Source organism: Gymnoscopelus microlampas (assembly GCF_963454915.1).
Source record: "Gymnoscopelus microlampas genome assembly, chromosome: 12".
Classification (NCBI taxonomy): domain Eukaryota; kingdom Metazoa; phylum Chordata; class Actinopteri; order Myctophiformes; family Myctophidae; genus Gymnoscopelus; species Gymnoscopelus microlampas.
Window position 1 is genome coordinate 25,907,794 of NC_139949.1, and position 19,193 is coordinate 25,926,986.

At 42.6% G+C, this 19,193-nt stretch overlaps 1 protein-coding gene across 4 annotated transcripts in view; it reads right to left on the bottom strand.

Annotated features, from left to right (window-relative positions):
- Positions 1–6,670: 6,670 nt before the first annotated feature.
- Positions 6,671–19,193, bottom strand: part of usp25 (ubiquitin specific peptidase 25) — a 30,299-nt gene continuing 17,776 nt past the window's right edge. For 2 of the 4 annotated variants that reach the window (XM_084075061.1, XM_084075060.1), the window contains exons 15-26: positions 18,042–18,112; positions 17,699–17,927; positions 17,097–17,351; positions 16,029–16,168; positions 14,845–15,015; positions 13,903–13,998; positions 11,626–11,804; positions 10,896–10,974; positions 10,587–10,666; positions 9,777–9,900; positions 7,766–7,958; positions 6,671–6,877 (exon numbers count right to left, since the gene is read on the bottom strand). In XM_084075061.1, the coding sequence (XP_083931187.1) occupies positions 6,705–6,877; positions 7,766–7,958; positions 9,777–9,900; positions 10,587–10,666; positions 10,896–10,974; positions 11,626–11,804; positions 13,903–13,998; positions 14,845–15,015; positions 16,029–16,168; positions 17,097–17,351; positions 17,699–17,927; positions 18,042–18,112 (1,790 nt within the window). In that variant the 3' untranslated portion in view covers positions 6,671–6,704. The remainder of the gene's footprint in view (positions 6,878–7,765; positions 7,959–9,776; positions 9,901–10,586; positions 10,667–10,895; positions 10,975–11,625; positions 11,805–13,902; positions 13,999–14,844; positions 15,016–16,028; positions 16,169–17,096; positions 17,352–17,698; positions 17,928–18,041; positions 18,113–19,193) is intronic. The other 2 variants (XM_084075062.1, XM_084075063.1) reach the window with 2 other exon arrangements.

Consider the following 19,193-nt stretch of genomic DNA (forward strand, 5'->3'; position numbering starts at 1 on the left):
GTGATGCGAGGTTACATGGAAGTGACGCTTCTCTTGTGATCTTGCTTCGGTAGCTCTTCCATCATAGTGTTCACCTCCCACTGTGAATGAGGCAGTAGCTGGCTGCTCTGAAACACCAGCCGCTAACGGCCCAGGGCCTGAGGGCAGCATTTCTCTGATTCTCTCACTGCACAAACCTTATGCAACCATAAAACCCAACCCAAGGGCAGGCCTCTTCTTTAGAAAGCATCATTAAGTGCTAAGTAACCAGGCACTCATTTCAGATTCCCCCCCCCCCAACCAAGATCTGTTCTCCTCAAAACCTCAACCAGACAGGTAGCCTAGCCTGTGTCACATGTTGTTGTTGTTCAGTTGATTGGTAGTAAAGTTCAGAAAGAACGTACCTGCAGCTGGTAGGCTAGCAGACTAAGTATGCAAATGACCAGTGGTGTAAAGCTAAGCACATTTACTCAAGTAATTGAGGTACTTTTAGTTTACTGGAGTATTTCCAATTTTCAATACTTTTACTCCAGTGCATCTGGGGAAAATATTGTACTTTTACTACAACTCCAGTACATCTGAGGAAAATATTGTCAATTATTTGAAAACTTTATGTTACTACTTTGCAGATATAAAGTATTACATTATAAAACATGCATTAACCACTTCAGCCCTATTTTATACATAGGCTATTTGAAAATAGTCGCTTTGTTGTGAGCTTGTAGGCCTGCTATTTTCAAACATTTTAGTACTTGCTTACTTGCTTAGTTCGCAGAGCTAATGTGAGGCAGGTGTCATAATGATACTAATCATTAGCCTGATTATCAACTGAGTGGGCGGGGTCTATGGTCTGGAACCAGGCTCGTTCTTGTAAAACATTCACCTTTTCTCCGTTTGCAAAATATGTCATATTAGATGAGTAGGCTAGTAGCCTACTCATAGTACATCAAATTGAAAAACTAAGCTGATTGCTGCACTGTCAGTCTCGGTCCTAAAACAATGCCTCTAGCAATTTGCATAAATAGGCTGCTAGTCTACCAGCTGTACAGGAAGAGTGGGTACCTTATAACACTGTGGGCACCTCAATGTTAAATGGGCTATTTTGCCAAAATGACTGCTAATCCACAGGTTTTGTAGCAATTGTAGAATTATTATGCCTTTTACATGTCACTGACAAAATAGTATGTGTATCTGTCCCCCCATTTATAAAATAAATGTAAATATAAAATAAATCAGTATAAAAAAATGGTGCCCAGAGTTCTGTTCCCATTGTTCCGGTTATATTATTGATTTAATTCATAGTTTGGACCCCCAAATTAATATGTACAGTATTTTGACCCCCATCTGAAAATATTTTGTGGCAGGGATGTTTCAAAAATATTTCAAAATATAAGATCTACAAGCTGTCAAATGTATGGGTTAAAGTGGTAAACTGAACTTTGATATAGTACCAACTAATATTGCTGGGGCCCCCAGGAACCCCTGGGTGTCCCCGCACCCCACTTTGAGGACCATTGCACTAGGTTATTTGATGCATGACATTCACACGTTCATACAACTTAGACTTTGTATCAATATAAGCAGAGACTTATTATCACGTTTGAGCGACATTTGTAGCATTTGAGGTGCCTCCTATGGGTGGAAGTGAAATTGCTTTCAGCTCTGTTTATAAGCCTCTCAATTGTGATTCAAATCTGGGGCATATACTGTACAGCTCTTAAATGTCCATATATGCCAACTACATGCTATCTTACCTGTCAAACGTTGCTACACAAACTTTGTTGATATGTGCAAAAAAGGCCATGCAGATGTTGCATGTTTCCCCGTTTCTTGTTCAGTTTCCCCCCTATGTATCATGGTGACATCATGCTTACATCACTGCAATATTGTATACAAGCGTGATGAATCCTCGACCCAGGGCATTCATCAGTAGAATTAATTAGAACTTTGGGTATTAGATTGAATCCTGAAATAACATTTTGCCACTAGTCATCAGCATAATAATTTAGTAACAGTCTAAACGCAATCCGAGGGACTTGCATTGCTTCACGAAGACACATGAAAATCGAAATTAGTGTTCTGACCGCTCCCAAACTTGAGAACACCTATCTTATAGTATTATGGTCCTTCAATCCTTATCCAAGCAACCACTTCAGCCTAAGATGTTCATGCTAGATGAGAGAGATCTAGAACATGATGGGGACCATCCCCAGCGGCACTGGTACCCAACATCCTATCTTGATGAGTATGAGGTTGGCTACCCTATCAGGCACTCCCCAGTGGGTCATGAGCAGGCCAGACAGGATAACCCCACCAATGTTCTACAACGTATTCAAAGAATGGAAGGACGTGAACGACTGGGACAAGACGTGCAACACCTTACAGTCGCATCAAGTGTCATGCCACCGCCATCATGCCATCAACATGGTGCTGGCTACCATGAGCCAAGAGACAGCTGTCGTACCTGGCCTGATGGCAACTATCAACGGCATTATGACAGCTATCCGGATGAGAGAGATCTACATGATAGAACCCATCCCCATGCCCAGCAGCGCCGGTACTCGCCGTCCGACCTTGATGAGTATGAGGTCGGGTATCCTGGGTATCCTGGGTATCCTGGGTACTCGCGCCCTGTGGGTCATGAGCAGACCAGACAGGATACAGAGGTTCTACAGCATATTCAGAGCATGAAAGTGAGGCTGCTTCTCGACAACCATGGGAACCGGTTGGATCTACTATATCAAATGGCTACAGAGTTAAAGGAAAAGGCACTCAATTGGCCGCAGATAAGGTCTGGAGATGGAAGGGCTTTAAGTGCTTTGTCATTGTTCCTAGTGGACTGCCACAATGCCATGGAAGACATGGATTGTATGGAGGAAATGGACAATCTCCCGACCACAAAGAACATAATTTCAAAGCTGCCGTTTAATATAAGAAATCAATGGAGTGTTCATGAATATGACTTTCAGAAGCGGTATCAAAGAAGAGCCAAGTTCACAGAACTAGTGAACTTCGTTTATCACCAAGTTGATAAGTCCGATCCCTTCTTTAGTTATCCTGGCGAAGCAACAGTTGTCAAGCAAGCTCCATGTAACAAGCGGCGCATCAACCACAAATCTCAAAAGAAAACTACTGTAATTCATTGTGGTGAACAGAAGGAAAGGCCTGCAACATCTGCAACTGTGTTTGTGAGGGAAGAAACAACACAGGAGAAGCCCAACAAATACTATCCATTCTGCGCTTCATCACAGCACTACCTGAATCACTGTGCCAAAATCAAACTGTTGACAAAGTACCAGAAGACGGAGTGGGTGAAGGAGAACAAGAGGTGCTGCTGCTCAAGATTTGGCCGTGAGCACCTGGCAGAAGACTGTACCTTCAAGGCAAAAAAGGCAACAAAGAATCACACTGCCTCAGATAAATGCTCAGATGAATCACAGCATCTCACCCCAAAACAAAGGAATAACCCACAAATGCCACAGACAGCCGAGTCCTCACACACTTGGAGTGTTCATAATGAAACACGGGTCAATGACAACGACTGTGTTACGCAGGTAGCTGAGGAGCTGCACGGGGCTCGCTCTAAGGACAGCATGGGGTTGTTGAATGTAGTGAAGAGCAGTGAAGATCTCACCTCAATGAACTTATCATCTGATGATGGAACATCATCTACAAATCTGTCTACAGACCTTTCAGCGAAGGGTGCCACAGATCATCAGCCTGCTAAAGGACCGTCACAAGGTGTAATCCTTGTTCTAGACACCAACATCCTCCTCAGTCACCTGGACTATGTGAAGAGTATCACGTCTCATGGCCTTGGAACCATGGGCGTCCCTGTGATACTGATCCCCTGGGTGGTGCTCCAGGAGCTGGACTGGCGGAAGAATGGGAGGAAGCTGGCTCACCGGGCCGTTGAAGCGGTCCGCTTCATATACATGTCTCTGAAGAACCAGAAGACGGGCGTCTGGAGCCAGTCAATACAACAGGCATTTCAGAGTTTCCACAACCTGACTGCTAACAACAATGATGACCAAGGTCGGAACAACAATGTTTACCACCGGGTTCTGCCGTACTGGCTGCAGTATCTGATCAAAAATGATGACCAAGTTCTGCTGTGCTGCCAGCAGTACAAGAGTCTCTACCCAGAGCACGCTCTCATCCTGTGCACTAATGATAAGAACCTGTGCAGTAAGTCTATAGGGAGCGGGGTGATGGCCCTCAGCAGGTCAGATCTTGTGGAAAGGTATGGACCCAAACCCACTGGCACCATATGGCAAGAAGAAGCCTAATGTGCATACGCACCCTCTGCGGTAGGGGAGCCATTTGGCAACAATTGGAGAGAGTTGAGCCTCTAAATAAAAAGGTACAGGAGACAAAGAAAATACGGAGGGAAATATGCACCATGTGCATGGCCTTTTTTTACAGCCGACCCTAATTTTGGTGTGCAGATTTCCCGTCAGGGAAGTTTGGTTGTTTCGGTAGCATTGTAGCGGCATAGTGTGTAGGCAGCCTGATGAGCCGCATCAGAGTGAGAAGCTCGTCACAAGCTCGTCACCAGGTCGAAAGATACCAAATCTTGTGCAAATGAAACATAAAACATCCACCCAGGGCATTCATCAGCAGACCAATGGGCATCGAAACCTTGAATAGCATTTCGCTACTAGCCATCAACCAGACATAGCAGCAGTCCATACAGAATCCTGGGACTGCATTAGAGTACTTTGCTTCACAAGCTCACCTGAACATCAGAATTTGGCCCACACCCTGAAATGATTGCTGCCACACCTATCGATCCAGAACACCTTTTATCTTTCAACACAATTAATCATCTTTGGTTGTCTTTTTTACCGCCGGCATCCATAGGTGACATCTTGATTTTTAAATGGTGACCGTGGTCTTGTACCACTGGCAAAATCATTGTTTCTCCACGGTATCATTAACCTTTATTTATACAGGGTAGGTTGACTGAGCATGCATGCACTTTTACAGTAACACCGTGTCACCATGTCATTGGTGTGGTAAGAAACCCAGGTGAACAATCAAATAACTTAATTTCTGGTCAAGAGCCACTTGGTCATTAGAAATAAGCAATGTACTTCTATTATAATTAACCTACAGAGACAAACGCAAAGGCTGTAAGACATCCTTTTGTTTTTTTGCTCTGCTGAGCTAGCAGAGCAGGGAATTCTATGCCTCTGTTTTTGGTATATAGATTTCACATACATTCCAAGAGCTCATTATCATACAGTATGAGGTCATAATAAAAGACAAACTCACTCAACTCACCCAATGTCACTGGTAAATTTCCAGTTGTTGCTCCATGAAGGGAGGAAAAAGAACTCACTCTGTTTTACAACCACCATATCTTTGCTTTTATGTCTGTCTGCAATAATGAGTGCGCGCACCAAATGACACTACTAATAATGAAGTACAACTTAATGAATTTCTCCATGACTGCTGAAAAGCAGCTGTCCAGGTATGAAGAATCATGCCATCAGTGGGGAAAGTTGCTAGATAGTGCATATTGACTTTACTTGGTATGATATTGGTATGTACAGTATATTAGAAGTACAGTATAGTCTTTATATGGAGCATGGGTGAGTTTACCAGCATGGACTTCTTCCACTCCCGACATCACACAACTTTAATTATGAAATGTTTTCTGAATGTTGGGGTGGGGCAGATTTTGCTGTTCAAACACTGATTTCCAAAATGTAGAACATAACTATTGTTTATGGAAACGCCAAATTAGGTTTTTACTCATTTGAATTTCCACCATTTAAAATGATCTGCTACCCTGTCTTTCACGTATGATTTGCACACCATCTCCAGGACAGACAACATACATTGTTATGAATTTATTGTTCTACAAGGGCCATGCCAAGATGAAATACTGTTAAGTGCAAGTCTTAAAGAGTGCAATGGTGCATATTTACATACGTTTTGTTGTATTAATGCATACATCCAAAAACTAAAACACACATCAGACAAAACAACTGTTTAGTTGGCCTAAAAGGGCCATAAATAAAACTTTATTCTCTCAATTTATTAACAAGCCACAGAGTGTCCATGGCTGTCTACCACAGCACTCAAAAAAACTCTCATTCTGGTGCAGTCCACAGAGACACGAGACCCATTTGAGATACTTAAGAGTCGCTGAAATCCTCAAGGCTCTCATTTCCTCACTTCCTTAGAAAAACAAAACAAAACAAAACAAAAATTGTGTAATACTGTACCAGACTGATGGCAGAGCAGCAAGGTGATCTTTTTCAGGCAGAGAAGGGCCGGTGCTTGAGAAAGGGCTTATGTGGGGTGTGGGGGCTTAAACCAAACAGCAACAACAATAAGAAAAATAAAAAAACTTAAAAGCCTACAAAAACCTTCAACCTTGTTTTACAAAGCTGAAGCAGAATGTGCTTGGCTTCCAATCACTGCAGGATTGCGTTTCTTTTTTTCTTTTCTGCTTCATTATTTGTGTCCCCTCAGAAGTTCTCATCCTTCCTCTTGGTTGTGATTTGCTTAAAATATAACTGAAATAATATTTATAATGATAACCTATAGCAGCAAAAGAGAAACAGAGGAGTAACAGCTATAAGCAAATGACCCCTGGTTTATAAGGAAGGCATGGGTTAAAAGAGAGGTCCATGGGTTTTGTTGTGAGTTTGTTTTGTATTTTTTGCCCAGGGCTGGGGCTGAGATACAGGGGGCTTGATGCTCCACCTAGCTCATCTTCCACCTGTGGGCACCCTGGCGAGGGCAGCCATGACGTGACTGAAGCGTTCACACAGCTCGAGAGTGGAGAAGGTGGGCAACTTGGGAGGGTCGTGGAAGCTTTTGATTTCGATTGAACAGTCCAGTAACTTGGGGAGGAAGTCTGTTAGCTTCTCCTGGAGGTTGGCTGTCATTGAAAGGAGAGCAGAAGATAGTGTTGAGGTTCCTCATTTTGCCCATGCATAATCACGACAAACACAAGCTAAATAGTTTCTCTGTGATATGACTAGTTGTCTCAAAATATGCAGAAACAAAGATTATGAAAATAAGATGAAACAAAGATTATGAAAATCTTGTTTTATGAAAATAAATGATTAACAGCAATATTTCTTAGGACTGGCATCCAAAACGCACCGTCACCAAAACAACACAAACAGCTTAGTAGCTGCACCTGGCCTTCTACTATACAGAAATCCTCATGTATTTCATATATCACATACCCAATCTCTCTGTTTGCCCTGAGTGAGGGAAGGGGTGATAAAAGGACAGAGAGGGTAAATAAGCTGTCAGCTCTAGCTGACCAATCAGCGCAAGCTAAAGAGCCACCATTCGCCGAACTGCGTGCAACCACACTGCAGAAGAAACTCACCATGAGACATGGACAAAATGAGTGAAACATCTATAGCAGCTAAAGAATGGTTGTTATGGATGATATGGTAGAATTCTCGGTTGAGGAGACACTAGTTTATCCAGGAGCAAAGGAAGCAAAACACGAACACGGAAAACGACGGCATTCATTGGGTCACAGAATGGCGGCCAACTCTCTGCCCACAATGTTGGGAAAACTATAATTTCATTTGCCGTGTCAGTTCTTTGGTGACAATAATGCTAATCTATTTAACTTAAAATGTTGATTAAATAAGGATATGGGTATGTGATATACAAATGATTGTCTGGTATTCGTTATTGCATGAGGTTATCCAACCAAGTACCGATGACTGGGCAACCTCGTGCAAAAACATAATGCTGGGTGATAATAAAATATCTCCCATTCCTTTTCTTCACAAGAACTTACATTCCATCTCCTGGCCCAGGTAGGAGCACCAGCGGTTCCTCATGTCTTCCACAGCCAGCAGGTCACTCTCAACCTCATGGACCAGCAGCAGAGGGATGCAGGGCACCACCAGCTCATTCATGATGCCCAGCCCTGTGGTCACCTCTGGCTCCTCCCCTGATTCAAACATGGCTGCTGCTTGCTCGTTAAGTTTCTGCAGGTAGAAATACAGGCGACAAATTAATGACTATGGTCGTTTGATTTATCACTCCACCACTCATTTCTAATCACGTCTTTGTAAGCTACAACACTAGCCTCAGGAACTGCCTCCATGCTACACAGGGCTCATAATTCATTTCACTATATTATGTACTGCTGAACTCACAATGTCGGCCATGAACTGCTACATTATAAATACTCTTTCCCTTGAGGAAATTTGGAGCGACATTTGAGTGAATGTATATCGTATTGTCCTGACCACTTAAATGGATGAATATACGAGTCTGTTAAATGTACATTCTTGGCAAATAAACTGATTTGGATTAATTACACAAGAAACCTAAATACTGTAAGCTAATGAACACAATTCCCCTGTACAGGCATGTATTGATGGCATTAATCAGTGTAGATGGTATAATGTGTGACTCGTCTCTATGCCTTATGTCCAAGTCATCTGTTTATTATCAAGTGCTAATTTGTTTTAATTTGTGACTCCTCCATGTCTTATTACCAAGTCATCCCTTTATTATCAGTGCTAAAAAAAACACATGTCCTACAGAACCCAGTAGACACTGACGTACTTGGACTGATGCACACTGGACAGACAATTCCACCCAGCTCTTGGCTGAAGACACCTTTTGCTGTCACAGACAAACTCTCTGACCTCGTCGTAGAAAACACCTCTTTGAGGCCCACCAAAAACATTACAGACTATGGTTGGATTTGCAAATCATCCAAGAACATTAACTATGTCAATGTTAGCTGTGTTTTCAATTAAAATAACAAGCCAAAGGTAAACAGCTGAGCAGACAGAGCGGGGACTTTGGGGCCCCAGCCAGAGATCTGAGATGGCCAATATAGCTGCGGAGACCTGGAGGAATGGAGGTTAACTGAGGACACGGTTTGTGTCTCATGGTAATGTTAATGCCTGATTTATAGTTGCATGCCGGTGTCGCACACATACATGCTGTGAGCTTGTAGATCGACTGTGTTCGGCGTGTGACACCGACACGCAACAAAGTATAATGGGGCTTTCATGTGTTTACACTCCCTGGGCCTCCTGCTTCCTATTCCCACTCCCAGTGATTACATTATGAGAACAATGCTGGTGTAAGGTTACCGAGTGCAGCAGTAATACAACTGCTACAGACCAGTTCCAGGCTGATCACACAGAAATACCCTTAGCCCTGACCAGTAATACCTAAGAACAGCCCGGAGCAGGGCAGCAGTGAAATAAAAACAAGGCTTTGTTTAAAAGACCGAGAAGACATTGGTATGAGATTGCAGAAAAAAAATAAAAAATAAAAAGTTCAGTTGAATCGTTTGTAAACCGTCTGGAAGCCAATACAATTATCTCTTCAAAAGCACACGGCTCTAGTCATGAGGGAGAAAGGTTTTTGGTGCTCTGACTCATTGGCTCAGTTGCTTTGGCATAGCTGAGGAAGTCTCACAGAGGGGAGAGAGGGGGAGTTTGACAGCAAAAGGCGTTCAGGGTCACATGAAGAACTGTTGAACAAAGCAGTTTCTCCTTTCAAAGAGGCTGGCAAGTGCTGTCAACGCCTTCTTTGCAATCAGTTAATTTGAAAACAAATTGCGAAATTAAACAGGTATACGTTTTATCATTACGTCTTCAGTTCATCAGCTCATTTAAGCGAGTGTGTTTATTAATCCATAATAAAGATTGAGAGATTGTTACAGATACGAGGAAGACGAAGGTAGTAATGAACTAAAGCATTCATTTAACTAAATTCTGGGTTTCATTTTAAACAGAACAGTGACGTAGACTTTTTTCTGATCTTGTGGGTTGACTCACCAACAAACACTGTCGACGGTGGTAACTAAGGAGTCCCTCGTCATGACCTCTGTAGGAGCCCTTGGCCAGCAGCTCCCTGTTGTACTGGTAAGCGTAGATCAGGTACATCAGGGCCTCCACATAACTGGACAGGAAGACACACAGGTAGAATACTCATCAAACACTGGTGTGGTACTGGCTTCATTGGCTGAAATGAAGATTACAGTAAAACTATTTAAGATTAGGCTGTAACCTTTTGAATAAATAATACAGGCTATTTAAGCAAATCAAAACCACAGATAGTTTTGGATGATACCAAGCTTGTATTAAATCAGTTTTATTAGTGCAATGAGTACGATATCAGATGAGATCAAATAGGTAATTTATCTAAAAAGATTAGGCAGGACATTTTGAGTGAATAATGAAACGGAAATTACACAATAGTGAAATTTGGATAACATTAAGCTACAACTTTTGACAGAATTATTATGAGGTTAGCCGAGTTAGAATGAGATTAGTTTGAAACAGCTATTGCTTGAGTAAATATCAAATTGAACAAGACACAAAATGTCAGCAGTGAACCAGTAAATGGACAACTGCCTAGATATCAGCTAATGAATATGTAGAGCATAACAGCAGTAGGTTAGACAGAAGTCACCCGTCAAAGGTCGTGAAGTTGTCTTTGCAACAAATTAAGAGTGCGCAACTGTGTCACATAATCCAAAAGGGTTGCAAATACAAGCACTGATTTTATTCCTATGAATGAAATGTTACCCAGCTAATAAAACAGGAAAGGTATTAATCTGAAGGAGTAACAAGGTGTCACCATACTTTGTTTTCTGGAACAGCTCCAAGCCAATCACCATATGGATAGTTGTCTCGCGGAAATTCCTGTATTCCTGATGCCACATCTGATAAAAGAACCAAACAGAAGCTAATGAAAGTCAGCTCTAAGGAGTGGCCGGAAAGAGATGTGAAAAGTCAGTTTCTCATCTATGATCAGGTTATTTCATGGCAATGGCAAAGATTGGAAAAACAGACAGGATAGCGTGTAAATAACATCTCTCTGAGGGTCTGTGAAGGAGTGAAGATTTGTGTGCTTTATAGATTGCAATGTCAGACCGTAAGTATTTTGCTGACCTCATATTCATCCATGTTGATCTCCTCTGGCTTAATGAGGTCCAGTTTGGCACGTGCCACATTCATAATGCTCTTACACCTGGTGAGGAAGGAGAGGAGAAGTGTCAGTGTTGGGATGGTGAGTCATTGTGAAATGCTCCGGGAGGATGAAATGCTCCAGCCTGCCCCTAGGCCTTAACGTAGCCTAATGAATCACTCTTTAGTGCTGAGTGGAGGAGTGAAATGCTCCTCCTGAGGTTCCTATTGAGGCCACGAGCACACATAAATCTAATTACCCTGGCTCAAAATAGAGGAGAGGGGCGAAATCAATTTTTGACTCATGAATATGGATTGAGGCCAACAAGCACAGTTGAAAAGTTTTTAGATGTCATCAAGAAGGAGCATTTGATCCTCTCCCAACATGAGAAAAAGGTACATTAACATGGCGGAACATAGATAAACCTAAACCTAGATAATTATATGTATCATCTGACATTACCATGAGAGTACCTTTTTATCATGTGTTTGCGCAGAGGTGGAGACAGCACTATTTATTTATTTATTTTGCTGCAAAAATAGACTGGCCTGATGAGACCCTATCAAGCTGCAGTGAGCTGCCAGTGAGCCAACAAGGCTGCATTGGAGGGTGTCATCTAGCCATGGGCTCTGCTACCCTCTACTGGCGATGTTTGGACATAGTCACAACACAGTAGAACACATGCGGCAGATCAACTCAAGTGGTGCACCCTACCTCTCATCAAAGGCCAGGTTCCTGTCCGCAAACTGCATGAGCAAAGTCCTCTCCAGGATCTTTTTAGGGGCCTGGTTTTGGATGAAGTAGACGATAACATGCTGCAGCCGGTAGTCGTTCTCTGGAGGCGTGTCCTCCTGGGCAAACCTCAGGAGACGAGTGTACTCCACCTTTATGGCCTGGCCACACACGGAAAGAAGGATGCTGAGATTCAATGAGAAGCTCTCACTGAGGATTGAGACAGTATGGATGTACTCTCTTCTGTCTGTTTTTTGTTTTTGACTGTCAAATGAATATGATCACTGGCATGACATTCTATAGGTCAGTTACTTTTAAGGCTGTGTCCACAAAGCTTTTTTCCTTGAGCACAGCATATGTTTTGAATAGTTTTTTTATGAGCGTCTATTTTGCACTGCACATTCACGTGTGGCATTTATCTGCTTGCCAATAGTTTCAATATTTTCAAGCCTTTTTAGACGGGAAGAAATGCTTTGGTGGATACACAGCATAAGTCTGCATACTTCCTGGTTTATTTTACTCACTGTTCATGGTATGTACCAAACCAGTCTGCTGGAAGGTTGTTTTAATGTTTGTTTTTTGTTTGTTTGTTGATGTATTTTTTTTCCTCCCCAATTCCCTTCAAACAATGAACTACAACTCGGTCCCTGTTGCTGCTAAACCCCACTTGTTGGTCTGGGGAGGGTGTATGCAACCACGTCTCCTGCAATACACATGGAGTCGCCAGCTGCTTCTTTTCACCTGCCAGTGTGGAGTTTCACCAGGAGAGTATAATCCCAGTTCCGCATGCTGCTGAACACCCACCTCGACCAGCCTGTAGGAATCACTAGTGCAGCACCAGTGACAAGGAACACAAACCCCTGCCGGCTAACCACCCACGAACAACGGCAATTGTGTTCGATGGGGCGCCTGGCCAAGCCAGACGCACTGTGGAGGAATCAAACCCCGGTCTCCACAGTGGCGGTACTTTACCCCTGCACTACCCAGATGCCCCTGGAAGGGGTTTTAAGACAACATTGAGAGGAAAGGGGCTGAAAGCACAAAGCCAAAGACCATAGTTGTTGCTTGAGATGGTAAAGGTCAACTTTCTCTTTAACAGAAGGTCAGTGTGTTCCAACAGATTTACACCAATAATTTATTGAGAAACCTCTAGATTTAAAAGGAGTAGTTCGCTCCTAAAATAACGTATTTTCCTTTCATTTACTCACCCTGTGATGGCTTGAAAAGAAGAAGAATTTATATTTGTATAAAATTCCTTAACGGTGAATGAAGAATCCAAAAACTAAGAATATACTTAAGTGGGCTACATTAACAACAGCAAAACTATATAAAAAAGATCTCCTCTATCAGTAAACTCCAAAACAACACCCACAGTGTAATCCAAACTGTCTTCTATCCAGTCTTATGATACTACTTTCAAAACGTCACTTTATGTTGAAGAAAATTACATTTTTAAATCACTTACAGTGCACTGTGGTACGCACAAGCGAAGAACACGCCTGGGCATGCCTGTGGGGTTTAACAGGAGCTCAGTTCACACGCACGCGCGCACCCAGGCGTGTGCAGAATTCGTGCATGAGACGATTTGGCCTGGAAATGTTTTAAATAATATATTTTCTTCAACATAAAGTGATCTTTTGAAAGTTGTGACATACGACTGGATAGAAAACAGTTTGGATTACATCGTCAGCGTTGTTTTGGAGTTTATAAACTATTTTTTTAAATAATTTGGCTGTTCTTGGCCACCTACAACTTAACTAGTTTTTGGAATCTTCATTCATCGTAAAGGAATGTTATACAAAATAATATTCTCCTTGTATTCAAGCACAAACGTAATCAAGCTGTCATTAAAAATTTCTTCCATTGTTTATGTTTATTAAAGGATCCCCATTAGAGACACACGAATGAGCCTCTAGTCTTCCTGGGGTTAAAACATCTGGATCTCAAAAACAAAAAAATGAAAAGCTGCTGAGGACATCAGTCACAAGAGAACAATCTTTGGCCAATAGCATGTAGGCCTAACAGGAAACATAATGCCATCACAATCCCCATCATACTCCTCATTCTTTTAAAGAAAACTTTTCTTTCCTTGTGTTTACTAGGAAATGGGGCACGCTGACAGTTTTACAATTCTATTCTTCACTGACGGACGTAGAGAAAGGAGAAGGCGGCAGACAAATGAAGGGTGACACATCAAAGAAGATGAGGATGGACAGATGAAGAGGAAAATAAGACAGGAAACAGAGACATGGGATGTACCTTAAAGAAGGCTGCCTCTGGCCCACTCTTTTCAAACACACTGCTGGATTTGCCAATGGCCATAATAGTACCCTGCATGTTTGGGGTCATCATCGCCTGCCCAGAAGGTGGAACCACGTTAAACATGACAAAACATCCTTGAGATGCACCGAGCAAGGCCAAAACACTATGTTATCTGCTATGAAGCACTACAGCACAGAACACCGTTCATCATTCAGCAGTCCATGCATTGGTTAGGGTGACAAATCTATGTGAGTCAGCCAGTGGAAAGGCACAATCTTTAAAATAAAAGAAAAATGTAAAAGAAAAAATACATTGTCCTACTACCAACCTCCAAAAGCCAAGACAACAATTTGTAGTGCGCAGTATGACAAAAAAGCCAATCCAAACCACACTGTACACACGGATTCAAAACTAACGTCACACCAGTCCAAATCACCCATCTTAATGAAATCAGAGCACAGTGCAATGCCAGATTATCTACTGCCATTTATATACTGAAGTAAATCAGAAGTTGAATGAACATCAGATAACATTTCACATTCTTCATGTCACTGGCATGTTAACCGGGTTCATTTGGATCGTGGTTGAGCTGCAGGTCACAAGCTCCTCTTAAGTGTGTAAATGAAAACATAAAGGATGCTTCTGTAGCAAGATGCAGGGCTGGGACAGGCATTCCACAGGGGAGTTTTCAAGTCAAGCAAGCCCGTCCCATTCCAGACTGGTTTCAAAACACTGGCCTTTAACCTGGAGTGACGCCCGGCACGGCCTAACCCTGACCTCAATCGGCAAAACGTGGTGGGCTTTTCTCAGGCATGAAAAAAACAAAATAAAAGTCATTCCAACAGCCATAAGAAAGGAGCACTGGTGTTCTTACACCACATCCAACAGGCACAGACTTAGCGCTACGAAGGAGCAGGGATCTGGCGGAGCGAGTGCTACCTCGTCATCGTAACCCCCTTCCTCTGACTCAATGACAAAGGTTCCCACATGAGGGATAGCCACCTCTACGGTGCGCTGGGCGGGGGACTCATCCTCCAGGGTGGGGTCAGGAGGAGGGGTGGAAGAGGCCTGAAACTCAGGCTGGGGGGGAGAGGAGGGGCAGGGAAGAGACTGTGAAAAGAACGGAAGGGACAGAGCAGATAGAGGACAGATAGAAAAGCCGTGGGACATTCAAAGTTGGTACATGAGTCATATTTCTGGTATTTTTAACCAATTAAAACCTATACACACTTCATTGACTGAGGTCCCCCATGGGTCTACACTTAGTCCCCAACTTTTTCCCTCTACACCAACGCTTTGTCAAAAATAGCCAATTTACAAGCTCACAATGCGTCACAAAGTGTGAGGTTGTAGATTTGCAATTTTAGCATAACGTTCACCTACAGCAATATGATATGCCCAGAATAGGGACGCTAGGGTTAATGCGGCTAAACATTCTTCACTACCTTGTAACATTGTGATTATTTTGTGCCTAAGAGATGGTCTTCCCTTTAAAATGGATTATTGGTTGATGTTTCCTTAACTGAGTTGCATGCAGTAAGAGACTAACTCCATTGACTGGTTATAACTCATTTCGAGCGAGCAGGCAAGTGTTGCTATTTTAGCAAGCCAACATGGGTTGTGTCCCTGAACTTTGAATATATAACCTTTTGACTGGCATAATTCTTTAGCTGTCTTGCAAACCCCATGACATAAACAACAATGTTCCAGTTAGTCAATAGAACATGCAGTTGAGAAGGAAGGAGCATTGCTCAAATTCCAAATTCTTCAGTGACTACAAAAATGATGTCAGAAGTAACTTTGTTATAGTAATGTTAAAGTAAAAGGGCATAATTAATAAGCCAAAATGTTTCGAGGGGGAAAGTTTTTGCTCCCGCAAGATTTAAGGTCACACACTCTCACAAAAAAAAGAAGAGAGAAAAAAGAATGAAAAAAAAGGGATGAGACAAAGATAAATACATTGGCACTAATGTCAACAGACTGACAAGGACAGTCTGAGGAGTGATGCATGATGAATGCCTGTGTGTGTGTGTGTGTGTGTGTGTGTGTGTGTGTGTGTGTGTGTGTGTGTGTGTGTGTGTGTGTGTGTGTGTGTGTGTGTGTGTGTGTGTGTGTTTTTTTACAGCATTCAGCAGTGCCTCAGGGCTCCTCTCCTCTAACTCAGAGGCAGCCTTGGAGATGGCCCTCTCCACGTCCTCCTGCAGGTGTTTGGAGTCACTGGTAGGACACGGCTGCTCCATGTACTCAGGGTCCTGCTGGGGCACTGAACAGCACAGGGAAACAAGGAGGTCTAATCCAACCAGAATCTTAACCACTTAACCCAGGCTTCGTCCACACGTACACGGGTATTTTCATAAACGCAGATATTTCGTTTTCGTTTTTGAAAACCTCCGCGTCTACACGGCCCTGTTTAAAAAAATCTCTCTGTCCACACGGCAACGGCTAAACGTTAACGGCTAAATGCAAAAACTCCGTTTACCGTGTCCACACGGGAACACATAGCCGGAGTTTTTAAAAATCTACACTGTGGCAGGAGTTTTCCAAAAGATGCGTTTACATGGAGCAAAAACGCGTTTGCGTGTGGACGAACCCCCCAAAACGCATATAAAAAGCTACGTTTATGAAAATACCCGTGTGCGTGTGGACGAAGCCCCATTAAGACCTCTACAAATCCAGTCTCTTTATCAAACTCCTCTGCAAAGACACATTGGACAGATGGTCAAACATAAAGGCCTATTTGTAGCTACTCACAGCTGAGTAACTAACTATCCTAATATTTTTGTATAATATTGTACAATAAAGCGAAAAACAAAAGACTGCGTATGAGGTGGTAAATCTTAAAACGAATCTCAAACTTTTTGGTAATTCAAAATTATTACTTCCAAGATTTTTCTAAAATGTTCGAAAAGTAGCAGATGTACAAGCTCGCGGCACGAAGTGACGCGCTGTGATCTTGTATATCTGCTATTTTTGAATAGCCAACACAAAAATCGAAAATGACACGGATCCGGTTTTAATGGGTTAAACCATATAGTTAATTGACTGGAGTCCCCCCAGGGGTCTATTGTAGGCCCCCTCCTTTTCCCCCTCTACACCAAATATCTTCATAGGGAAATGTGCCTACCAACCATTGATTGCTAATTTACGCATTCTGCTGGGCTGCTCTGTGTCTTGAATACTGTTACCCTGACCTGAGTTGTCTGGAGGACTAGACTCGATGCTCATGGGCTGCGTGGAGGGGGAGGAGGTGCAGGCATTGGCTGCGGCCAAGGCTGCCGCAGTGGCCAGGGCCAGCTTCTCCTGTTGGGCCTTGCGGGCCTGCAGGATGTCCCACTCATTCATCTCCTTGTCAAAGAGGTGGTTGTCCTCCTTCACGTACTGCTTCAGGTCGGGGGGAAGCTTATCCAAGCCACTCAACATCTGACCCGTCTCTTTATCAAACTCCTCTGCAAAGACACATTGGACAGATGGTCAAACATAAAGGCCTATTTGGAGCTACTCACTGCTGACTAACTTAAAATTTTTTGACTCGTAATATTGTTCAATAAAGCAAAAAACAAAAGACTGTTCACAAGGTGGGAAATCTTAAAACAAAAATAAATACTTAATATATTTTGATTAATTACACAAAGGTGAGAGAAAGAGAGATTATTAACTAAACTGTTAAGTAACTTAAGAGAATAACCAGAATATGTATGCACTGAGCCATTGTCACATTTCGACAAGGGTCTGACACTGACAGAGTAATCCAGTCCAACTTCCCTTTATGTGTACATGCTCAAGTGTGTGTCACCTTCTATGAGAAAAGGCTTCTTGTCGTTGATGTACATGAGACAGTAGGCGCTGGCATTCCGATAACCTCCGAAAGAGTCCCGGACCAGCTCCTCCCAGGATGACTTGGTAACAGAGATGTCGTTGTACTTCATCCAGCGCCGCTGGTGTGGGTCGTAGATGTAGGCCCAGTAGTGGCCCGCATTGGCCTGGCCCTCATGGACCAGGACTGCGTGCAACCGGTATGGAACCTGCATGGAACCACAGCCATGAGAAAAACAAAGAACTTGATATGTTCAGTTTAGTTTTTAAGGGTTTCTCATAGTTATACAGTTAACATGGAAAAGGGTGTTGCGCACACACACCTGCATCATGGATTTGTCAGAGTACATCATTTCAATGGTTCTGTGGATCCTGGATATGCTGCCCTGCAGATCTGAAATGACAAAAACATATAAAACGCAAATAGAAATCATGTGGACTTATTATAGTCTTGTAAACCAATATCCCCCCACGGTTATGGACTAATCCTACTATAATTCTACAAAGCTCTGTAGTGGTGAGGCCAAAATGTGTTCTGCCCGGTTCTCCTCAGTGGCTGGAGCAATTGATCTGAATTTGCACACAGCCATTGACCATTACCATGTGCAAGGAACAGCGAAGGCTGTTTTTTTCGATTTCACCAAATTTCAGCTGTTTATTAGCGTTTTGTGTAAAAGCATGTCGCCATGGTTACGGCTGCCCAGCTGTGGGATGGCCCCGTGCGCAATGTGACGAACTGACTGGGGATATGCGCAATGTGCGCATATCCCCCCACGGGTATGGACTAGTATACATAATTTCATATAGTAGAATGGGTTCCAGAGTATTGCAAATAAAGCTGTTTTTTTTTATTCTAGACATTTAAAATGTACATAGTGTATTCTACAACTAGCAACTTCCTCCACTCTTAATGTCATGTTTCTTCTAATCTGAGTTCCCAGAAGTTCTCGCATAAAAATAGGAGGGGCGAGAACATGTTTCTTCATACCCGACAGCTGCTTTTTCAGCAGTAATGTAGAACCTCTCCCCTTTTAAGTAATTTCCCTTATCTGCCCAAATTTTAAAAGACCATACCAGTGATGTGGTATGTTTAGCCCATTGACTACAACTCACAGTGTACTTGACATTACCGCTGACCATTTACCAAAGCACACCATGATTTGTTTGATTTTTGAGGAAGGCTTTTGTATGAATTGCATTTTAGTACAGTATGAAAATCAACTTGCAGAGACTTGAAACTTGCTCGAGATAGGTAATCCGACATTCTATCTATAATTGCACGGTTATTTCTGTCTAAGTTATGTTATTGTTCATTGTAATGCATTTCAGTGCGAATTAATTTGGAAAGTCCAGCTGGAAAGAATTTTATGAGCTAAATTCGAACATCGACAGCCAACACTGACTTACTTAATTACTTTGGAGAAAATGTAAATTTAATGCCAAGTCTAAAAATAAAGCCATTAACATGAGAATTG